The 11,335-nt window shown below is 31.5% G+C and overlaps 1 protein-coding gene across 1 annotated transcript; it reads left to right on the forward strand.

Annotated features, from left to right (window-relative positions):
- Positions 1 to 890: 890 nt before the first annotated feature.
- On the forward strand, positions 891 to 3,467 carry LOC137837684 (BAG family molecular chaperone regulator 3-like). The gene is made up of 4 exons (XM_068646785.1): positions 891 to 1,930; positions 2,241 to 2,497; positions 2,587 to 2,733; positions 2,849 to 3,467. Exons 1-4 carry the CDS (start codon positions 1,672 to 1,674, stop codon positions 3,275 to 3,277), a joined length of 1,092 nt encoding a protein of 363 aa, XP_068502886.1. The 5' UTR covers positions 891 to 1,671; the 3' UTR covers positions 3,278 to 3,467.
- The last annotated feature ends 7,868 nt before the right edge of the window (positions 3,468 to 11,335 follow it).

Below are 11,335 nucleotides of genomic sequence, written 5' to 3' on the forward strand. Positions count from 1 at the left end.
ATTTAATTGGAACAAAGCAAAGTTTTGATTCTTAAATTATAGATTGTTACAAAGAAAGGCACAAAAGAAGGAACCAGCACGTGTGTATGTACTCATAAAAAAACCTAGAACCAAGTAATCAAACCCTAGATGGTTTGGTTTGGTTTGAGTTTTTTTTTTTACTTTCACTTAGGTTAAAAATTACCCTACTTTGCTCCTTTTACAAAGAGAAACACCACACGTGAGAGTGGCCAATCAGAAGCTTTGGCGGGTAAAGATTCACTGTTTGAACAATTCACTATAACTCTTCATTGCCCAACATTTAATCATTGGTCTACCCCGAATTTTCCTAACTACCCCTACAAGGACACGTGGCATCCACAGAACCACGGACACAGTATCTTTATGCTGAACCGTAATGCACCCAAACTCTAACACTCCATAGTTCTCTTCTCTCCGTCGGTTTTCTTAACCATTTATGAAGAAATTAAGATTGCTTTGCCGGCTTTTCTTGTCTTCTTCTATTACTTTCCAACCACCATTTTTTTTCTTTTTTTTTTCAACTTTTCATATATGTATATATGACTCAATTGATCTAATTATTAATATAATTTTGTTAATTATTGAGGATTAAACACGTTGATAATAAAGAGAAATTAGGATATAGAAAGGTGGATGATCTTTCACTTTTGTCATTGTCAACTAATTGTTAAAAAATAATTAACTTATCGTACCTAATAATATGTAAATTAAGTTATTTTTTGTGTGCATGATACACGTACTAATTAGCAAAACATTTATTGTTTAATTAAAGAGTTAAAAAAAATAAACCAAGTATTTTTTAAAATTAATTCAGACTTGAGCAAAGTCAAAATGCTATAGAGTGAAAGGAGAAAAAATAATTATAATTTGATCAGTGGGTGATGAAATGCTTAATTTGATTAATGGGGCACAAGAAACAAAAGCATAATTGATCATATGATATTTTTAAGGACAATTATTAAAAACTTACTTAGTTAAATTAATTAATTAAATGTATAGTATATATGAATATCACAGGGTGTCAGCATAGTTAGCTGGCCACTCGTTTTTATATTATTTTTTTTTTTTCTGTTTCCATTTCATCACTTTCTTCTCCCTCCGATTTCTCCACAACAGCAAGGGAGAATCAGTTCCTCTTATTTGCAAATTCTTTCTAGATTCTCACTTTCCTCAACCTCTTCACCTCAATCTCCTTCAGAAAAACAAAAACCACAGCTTCAGATTGTTCATGCTCTTTGTTTTTTTCTTGTTCAAGATTATGCTGTGAAATTCTGAAACTAACAGTTTCGGCCACATTTTAGTCTAAAGATCTGTGCCTTGACCCTTGGCAGGTTCACCTTTTGAAGGGGTTGGAGTAGTTCTTCCTCATAAACCATTGATTGGTCCAAGTTTATTTTTTTTCTCTCTCTCTCTATCCAAGTTCAAAGCTTTTTGTGTTTTTTATCCCGTGTCTTTCTCTCTCTTGCTGTGGAATGCTGGGGTCAGAGATTTCTGAGACATGTTCTAGCAGGCTTTCGGTGAATTGGGTCAGTGTAGTTTCTGTCATGGGTGGTAGAGAATCTGAGTCCTCAGAGATCTAAGCCTCTCTGGTCTTTTGATAAGCACACACCCTTTTGTTGCATAGTTGTGAAAGTGAAGGAGTGAGAGAAGATGATGAGGATGAGGAATAATAGTGGCAATAATAATCACAAGACAAATGGTCTTTCTTCCATCATGAATGCAGGAGGCTCAGCTGCTTGTAGATCTGAGCCTGGTTCAAAGGAATGGGAGATGAGACCAGGTGGAATGCTGGTTCAGATGAGAACCGCTGATTCGGATCGGAACCCAGTACTTGTTCCCACAATTAGAGTTAGGGTCAAGTATGGTTCAATTTACCATGAAGTAAACATTAGTTCTCAAGCTACATTTGGTAACTCTTCACTTTTTATTTTTTCTCAAGTTTTGATGTTATTTGTTTGCCAGTTATGTTATCTCTTTGTTTTCTTTACCTTTTTCTTGTTAGACAAAACTTGGAGACAGATTTTTAGGTAATTTTAGTGTTGTTCCTGGTATTTTATCGAAATTAGACTTTTGCCTTTACTTTAAATGTTAACAGAGATTTCTTAGTGAAATTCTAATTCTGATCGAAGAATAATACAAAAATTATCCATCTCCAAGTTTTGTTCATTGTTGTTTTGGTTACATCGGTTATTGTGGGTGTTTAATTTCTGGGGTTGCAGGGGAGTTGAAGAAGATGTTGTCTGGAGTAACTGGATTACACCATGAAGACCAAAAGCTGTTTTACAAAGACAAGGAGAGGGATTCAAAGGCTTTTCTTGACATGGTTGGGGTCAAGGATAAATCCAAGATAGTGCTAGTGGAAGACCCTATTAGTCAAGAGAAGAGGTTGTTAGAGATAAGGAAGAATGCTAAGATGGAGAAAGCTGCAAAATCGATCTCAGCAATCAGCTTGGAAGTAGACAGGCTTGCAGGGAGGGTATGCATTGTGGTTGCTATTGATATTTTTTTCGTGAATTTTCTTTTCATTTTGCAAAAGCTTGATTATGAGTGATTGGAATTGGTTAGGTATCAGCCTTTGAGTCAATTATTAGCAAAGGTGGGAAAGTTGTGGAAACAGATGTTCTAAACCTGATCGAGTTGTTGATGAACCAATTGCTTAAATTGGACGGTATAACGGCTGATGGGGATGTGAAATTACAGAGGAAAATGCAGGTAATGTTAGGAGACTTAGATGCATTATGCTCATTTTTGTGTTATTTACAATATCTCAAATTGCATTTGGTTATGCACTCATGGTTCTAATGGTAGTAAAACATTACTTTTGAAGGTAAAAAGAGTTCAAAAGTATGTTGAAACTCTTGATTTGCTGAAGGTTAAGAATTCTGTGCCTAGTAGCAATGGAGACAGTGCTCCAGTGCAGCCTCAACAGAAGCATTCAAATGGGCAGAGGTTGGGAGCTGTTCAAGAGAAACAACAAAAGCATTCAAATGGACATAATAGGTTAGCCTTAGCACCAATTCAAGAACTGCAACAAGAACAACCTAGGAACTCAAATGAGAATTCTCTAGCACTTTACCAAGAGCAACAACACCAAACCTCAAGAAACTCTACCTCAGAAGTTGTAGTTACCACAAATTGGGAATTGTTTGATTCTGCCCCACCATTAATCCCTGTGCAATCCACATCCCCACCCCAACCCCCCTCAGTGACTAATAATTCAGCTCCTCCTAAGTTCAATTGGGAATTCTTCAACTAAGTACCATACCACGTTCTTTTACTTGTGTGGATGTGATTTGGGTTTGTCTTCCACTTGGAGTGTTATATGTTTTACATTCTTTTCTGTATTTAGATTTGTTTAGCAACCCCCTATAATCTGTCATTTACTTCAGAAATAAATGGGGTTGCTATCATAGTGATTATCATAAAAAAAAGTTACATTTCTGTGATTTTGGTGTCCACTGAATTCATTTATCAAATGTATGGGCCTATTTTTGATATATGTATAATATATAATATGATTATAAACATTAGGATTGAACCACATATTCAGAGTCTAAAATCCCATTTAAGGTAGAATGCCCTTGCTCTATGTTTTGTTGTATTTCTTGGTGAATCAGCTTTGGAGTTTTGGTTGATGATATAATAACCAATTATATAGTAGTATCATTGTGGGGGGGGCCACAAGTTACTAAAAGACTTACATCTATTAAAGGGTTTTACTGATCCATCCAATGATAGGAAGCCAAGTATAAAAAGTGTTTCAAAAGTAGAGGAGTTAGAAATGATAACTATGGATTGAAAATCACTATTAAGAAATCAGAAAGTTTGCTAATGATACCATTTTGGCACACAGGCTATTCCAGATTTAGAAATTTCCCATCTTTGGCCCCAAGCAAAGACTGTGAAAGTTGAGTGAAGAATAAGCCTGCTGCAGTCTACAAAGCTTGATGCTGCAATGCAATTTAGACTGGTTATTATGATAATCCATGCAATGATTACGTAGAAGAGGCATTGACATTTATCCTAGTAAGCCTACAAAATCATCAACTTTTTGGTAGCTAATGATACTATGAAAGTAATATACAAATTTGGAAGAAAGCAATGCACCCTGGGAATCATAACCTGCACATATAACCATGTATGGCCTGAAACAACAAAGTACAAGGCTCATGTTAATGGTAGTAATTATATGATCAAACTTTTCCCCCACAAAGTTTGATTTTACGTAAACTTTTCACTAAGTAAAATCATTTCATCATAAATCTTGTCTTGTTGAGATTGGTCTTTCTTAGCTTTACATGGAGGCAAATTCTCTCTTTAATTTATACCTTTATCTTTCAAAGAAAGTACAACACTCAACCTTTTAAACATCTAGCTATGTTGCTAATGCTTCTTCTACATTCATATCATTTTTTAATTTTTTTTAATGATTATTAATCAAATAATGCAATGAATAAGTGTTTTACAAATACGAATACTTTTATTAAGCCTTTAGAATCAGTCTTTAACATCTTTTGTTTTTGTTACTCTCTCACAATTCAATTATTCATTAATTTTAATTAAATAGTTTTGCTATTAATATAGCGATTTTCACCAAAATTTAAAATGTGTGTATTTAGCAAACATAGTAAACAAAAGCTTTCACTTCTCCTCTAATAAATTTTAGGGAACACAATTTATAGAAACAAAAACATAAGTCTCTCATTCATCAGCACTACTTATTTTAGAATGTCTTTTACCATTTGTGTGAAATTAATATCTCTAATTCAATAAATTGAGAGGATTAAGATTATTACATGCTAAATTATTTAATCACAATCAATAATTTGAACTTAATTTATGAATATTTGGTTTAAATTACGATATTATTGTATATTTGGACCCTTCAAATAATACATCATAAAATATGTAATTCTTTAAATTATAATTTTTTATTTTAATTGCAATAAGAAATTTAATTAATTAAAAAAAGAAGCAGATGGACCTACCTATTCCAACCACCCAACCCACTTTCTCATCATTAATGTTTTATATTTCTCTAAATTATAGATTTCGAAATGCTCCTCGTGTACTTATTTGTTACCCAAAATACAACTACATTATCTCAGATACACACCCTATAACTGTCTTTATTAAATAATTTAATTTACATTTTAATTCAATATCTCAATTTAATATTTTATTATTAAAAATCGTTTTTTATTTGGTTATTTTAAAAAAAGTTAGTTGTTAATACATCATTTTGTTTTCATTAAATATACTCATAGGTACAAGAAGAAAAATACAGGGGTGTAAAAAGGAAAACCCTTACATGAACATTCCTTTCCGCCCATATTGTAGAGAAAAATATTTTCACCAAAAAGTCTTTATTAAAATTTAAGGGCAATTGCTTCCTGCACCCGATCAATTGTGACTGGCACCCGACACACTTTTAAAAATCCTAAAATGCCCTTGTCTTCTTCATTTACGGATAAAAATATCCAGAATTGCTCGTTGCTTATGGATAAAAATATCCGGAACTGATCGTTGCTTACGGATAAAAATATCCGGAACTGATCGTTGCTTACGGATAAAAATATTCGGAAGTCACAGTTGTGTCTACGGATAAAAATATCCGGAAGCCAGCCACAGTTGTGCCTACGGATAAAAATATCCAGACCCAACTATATTTTGGATAAAAATATCCGTAAGTCAAAACAAACTTATGGATAAAAATATCCGGACCCCAAACTCCCTTACGGATAAAAATATCCGCACCTCTCAAAAGTCACTTGCGGATAAAAATATCCGCAACTCTCACTCACTTATGGATAAAAATATCCGGAACCATGACGTACCTTCGAATCTGGTGCTCTGCCTGCGATAATGGAGGTCACGGTGGGTGCAGAAGAATGGAGAAGAACGTCGCTCACGGTGGTTGGACAACAAGCTTGCTCACGGTGGCTGCACAACACGGTGGCTTACGGTGGCTGCGGCAGACACAATGGAATGGAAGAAGAGAAGAATAGGGTTGGTGCAGGGGATTGGGTGCATATCACAATTATAGTTTTCAGAATTTCATTAAGGGTATATTCGTCTTTTACTATTAAGTGATTGGGTGCCAATTAGAATGTGTTGGGTGCAGGGAGAATGTGCCAAATTTGGATCCATCTCATTAGTTTATTGGTAGGAGATATCATTTTGCACCTCTTATAATTTTCTTATGCACCTTATAAATATAAATTTTTTCACTTTATTCTTTTGGTAGGGATCACAATGCATGAACTAGGTCGGCTCGTCCTGCACAAGAACTGGTCCGCAGACATGCAGCTGGTCCACATAAGATTTTTTAAAAAATTAATGAAAATTAATTTTTTAAATAAAAAATTTGATAATTTTTTTTTCAAAATTAATTCTTTTTTTATGTAAATGAATTAGTCAAATGATATCATAATATTATTCATATGACACATGCATAAATGGGTAAAAAATATTATTATAATATTTTGATTTTTAATGAAATTTTGATTTTAACCGTACTACTAAATTGACTAATAAAATATTTCATTAACATATATATACCTTTTTAAGGTAATACATGTAGAGACATGATTACTATTCTAGTTAAAAATAATTTTTATAATACATATAATATTTTATTTATTTTTATTATAAAAATAACTTTGATCTGACTACTACATTGAATGAGTATTGAAACCCAAACAATTTATGCATTTAAGAAAGACAAAAACACTAATATATATATATATATATAATATCAAGTCTTACCGAATTTCTTGAATGTGCTATGAATTAAGTATTGAGGGAGTTTCTTCCTACACCTCCATGTCTTTCTTCCTGCACCCTATACTTAAAAAAAATACTTAAATTATTTTTTAAATTTTTTATTAAATATTTTTTCTTTAATTTCGGAATATGGAATCGAGAGACTCTGAATTATAGAATTCAGAAGTTAAACTTAGTGTTTGTGTTCCAAATTGCACAACCTAGAATTCAAATTTCTATTATGAATTGTAGAAATTTGAATGGATAATTTTGAAAATTTTGAGAGTATGAGGGTGCATGAAGAAATTATGGGGTGCAAGAAGACATTTCAAGGATTTTAAGATATACAGATTATGCGGACTGACTCGCCCTGTCCTATACTTGGCCTATGCGGACTACGAATTATGCGGGACATGCTTAAGTGGGCCAACTAGTTAAAATGGACAATTTATTCTGCATTTTTTCTTATCGGTCCGTGAGACGCCCACACCACCCCTTTTTTTCATTCCTAAACCCTAAATCCTAAATAAAAATTTGAAAATCATTTTTGACTTCTAGATTGTGCAATTGAAAAGTCTTTTTGACTTCCAGATTCTACAATTTAAAAGCCATTTTTTTATGGAAAAATATTTTGAATTGCATAATTTATTTGAAAGTTACTTTTTCATAAAAACAGTTTTCAGATTACAAGTTCAAAAGTTATTCTTTTATAATTTTTTAAAAAAATTGTGTAATCTAAAATCAGAATTTTTTTACAATTTTTTATGAAAAAAATGACTTCTAAATTCTAGAGTTTATGACAACATATAATTAAGGTTATCCCAACGACAAAAGAATAGTGACAGCAACAAGGGATTGGAGAAAACAAGAGGTGATGGCTTGGTATTTTAACCCAATCCCATGAAGGTGCAAATGCAAACTGTGGGGTCCAGAAATAAATGTCCTTCTTGGTATCCTCATGCAATAGCCCAAAGTATCTGGATCCTCTGCCCTTAAAAACTTCCAACAAAACCTTAGAAACGTTTTGTTCAAACATCTAAAATAAAAAGGCAATTGCTTCCTACCCCCAATCTTTTTTGAACCTGCACCCAACACAGTTTTAAATTTTAAAAAATGCCCCTTCATTCAGGAAATAAAAATCCGGAATTGAAAATGATATATTCCAAAAAATAGATTTGGAAGAGATTATTATGTTCCGGAAATAAAAATCCAGAAACAAAAGTTAAAATCCCATTTCGGATAAGAAAATCCCTAATACAAAAAGTTTATTCTGAAAAAAATAAAATTGGAAACATATTTTTGGAAAATGGGGTCTGGAATGTATTTTTATGTGTACCCCATTTTATTGAAAGATCTTTTCGTCTTTTCCACTAAAATTGGGTGCATTGATATGGTGCAGGAAGCAATTGCCAAAAAAAATACCACTCCACATAAATATTGATATGATTTTGGGTGTTTCTTCTTGTACCTCTACATTTTTCTTCCTGCAGCTGTAAATTATTCAAAAATATCGAAATTATCCTTTACAGTTTTGGGAATAATTGTTTCATAAGTAAATGGTATTTCTGGAATAAAAAATCCATACGACAAAAATTTTCTGGAACATTTTTTCCAGAACATATTTTTTTTATTTTTAGAATGATAAATCCAGAATTCTTAAACACATGTTTCGGAAAAGATGTTCCAAAATTATTTTGGAAAGAACAATTCAGAAATCATTTTTTAGAGGGCAAAACAGTCTTCTCCGAAAATGATAGGTGCAGGAAGAAATTTGTAGGGGTGCAGAAAGAAGTTGTCTATGGTTTTCTCCACCATATATGAGTAACGGTTGTTTCTTCCTCCACCTCCATATATTCTTCTCCCACTTCCATAAATTTTCATATTTCCAAAAATACCTCTGTAATATTCCGGATTACATAATCTGGAAGTTTTTTTTCAAATTCACAATTAGCTTTCAGAAGCCTTTTTTCAAATACATGATTAGTTTCCGGATTATGTAATCTGGAAGTCTTTTTTCAATTGCATGTCCGGATTACATAATCTGAAAGCTACTCTATGGGGTGACACAAGAAGGTTAAAAAAGTATTTTCACATTGTGTACGGGGGTGGCAGAAGAACTTATGGAGATGCAGGAAGAAACAGTCATGAGTAACTTGTTAGGCCATATAACACAACCCACTTCTTATTGGGCTTAAAGCCTTACACACAGATAATTACCAACATGGTGCAGTTCAATTAACTCCAATACACGACTCTTTCAATTTTTATTATTTTTGTTTATCTCTATCACATGTAGTCTCCAATTTCTTTAAGTAATTTAATTATAGAAATCTCCATAACATTGATGTAACTTTATCTCAAAACCTTGTTCACAAAGAATAGAATTAGAAGCATATCACTTTTCCTTTTCATTAGATTATTATATCTAAATTCTACCCTTGCCTTTCAATAAATAAAAAACCAAATTCAAATAACTTGAATTCAAATAAGATAGGCGAAGGATTTATAATTAAACTTCTTTTTGGTGTAAATCCCGTTTTACAAAAGCGTTACGGAAGCTTTCTTAACCAATCACTATTGATGAGTGACAAGGATAAAGAAAATTCTCTTTATAAGTTGAATTCAATTCAGAATTATTATAATAAATTTTTGTGACGTTTAGCATATGTGCTTTATTATTTTAAATACATGACTTTTCCAAAAAGACCAAACACACGTGCACACTTTCAAGAGTCTCATTGTGACGTTGGATTCCAAATCTATGTCCTTCAAAAAAAAATAAAAATTTAAAAGTTATGCTGACCTTTTTTTCCAGATTTTTTAGGGAAATAATTTCATTTTAAATAATATAATTGTGATTAATATGTTAAGTTTTTACTATCCAACATGACTAATTTTTTATATTCTATTTTGATTTATTCTTACATTTAAATGGTTGATAAAATTAAAAAAAAAAATACCAAGTTGATGTTTATAAATTTGATTCCTAGAGAATGGAACTCTCTTTCTTTCCCCTTAAGCATATATGCCATTTGCCTCTTGTATTGCTAACACCTAATTGTATTGGTTACTCTATAACTTGAGTCAAATCATTATAATATCTATGAAAGTTGGAAGCGGCTATTTGTTTTCAATTTTTTATGATATGCTTTTATTAACTTTAATATTCCTTGGTGCTTTCCTTTTGAGTTTAGTATATATCTATTATCTATGCAAAAAGTTGTTATAATAACAAAAATTGATATACATGTTAAAAAACATTATTATTTACCATTATTTGTGATTGTTAATTATTTATAATTTTAGTGTCTGTATTGTTTATTCTTTGTAAGTTGAATTTTATATGTAGGCAAATATTATTTAGTCTCTTGATTAGTGTAAATATTGTTGGGTATGAAGTCAAACCAATTGAGTTGGACTAAGTAAACACTATGTTTTAGTGAGTGAGATCATGTACTTGTAATTGATGTGCAACAGGATATAATGAAAACCTTATAGTTGCCAGTGTGGAAGTAAGTTGCAGTTGGTAACCGAACCATGTTAAATTTTGTGTCGTTTTGATCATATATAATCATTAATTGAGAAAATAAAATATAACTCCATTGCAAAAGTTACATGCATAATCACAAGTTTAAGATATAAATCAAAACCCACTTTTTTTTATATGTATATATGGAGGATGGAAACTAATTGAAAAATTGAATTATCTCCAACTTGCAAAGGATAAGAGGGTGCATAGATATATACATGATGAGGCAAAAATAGTTAGGTGAGTTGCCCTACATATATAGGGATGAGTCATCATTCTTCTCAATAGTCACAATCATGATGAAGTCCTTACTTATTATTTTACCTAAATAATGGACAATGTGCACACTGTTCACAAACTATTCTATTATTTTCTACTCTATAAACACTGTAAGTTGGTGTGCAGAATAAAAAGAAAGATCACAATGGCAACAATTGAAGCCATCATAGCCACTTCCTCATCCAAAATCCTATCACTTAATAGTATATATTTGTTGTATGATATATTCTTTAAGTTATTTTATTCTAGTACTTCTTGAGATGATTTTTTCAATACAATATTACATTTTTGAAGTTTTCAAACCAAATCTATCATAAATTAATGACATGAAAATAATGAAAAGAATTATAATATAGTCGTATACGAACAAAAATAATATATATAATTATATAATATGAAACAAATGGAATTCATTAAACATGCAACACAATTGATCCCTTTGAAATCTAAATCCATTAGCGTATAACATGACATGAAATATTTCATCTTATTTTGTGCTAGGTTGTTCTGGATGATTTGGGTTTCTTAAATATATTTTGATTATGATAAGGTATGACATTTTAAAAAAAACTTTGAAATCTAAATGTACAACCTGGTCATTTGCAGCTGCAGGCATAATTGATATTAAAATTTTCCGTGGCTGAGTTTTTGCAACTCATCCCATTTGTTTTCCCATTTCCTCTAATTCTTTATATACTTTATTAAATATATACTACTACAAAACTATTAAATAAAAATTAA

The sequence above is a fragment of the Phaseolus vulgaris genome, chromosome 4 (genome assembly GCF_000499845.2).
Source record: "Phaseolus vulgaris cultivar G19833 chromosome 4, P. vulgaris v2.0, whole genome shotgun sequence".
Lineage (NCBI taxonomy): Eukaryota > Viridiplantae > Streptophyta > Magnoliopsida > Fabales > Fabaceae > Phaseolus > Phaseolus vulgaris.

Bases quoted from the DNA above. Each gene is read 5' to 3' on its own strand.
- LOC137837684 (XM_068646785.1), top strand. From the start codon at position 1,672: ATGATGAGGATGAGGAATAATAGTGGCAATAATAATCACAAGACAAAT. The intron at 1,931-2,240 runs GTAACTCTTCAC...CTGGGGTTGCAG, and splicing joins TAGTTCTCAAGCTACATTTG to GGGAGTTGAAGAAGATGTTG. The intron at 2,734-2,848 runs GTAATGTTAGGA...TTACTTTTGAAG, and splicing joins AATTACAGAGGAAAATGCAG to GTAAAAAGAGTTCAAAAGTA.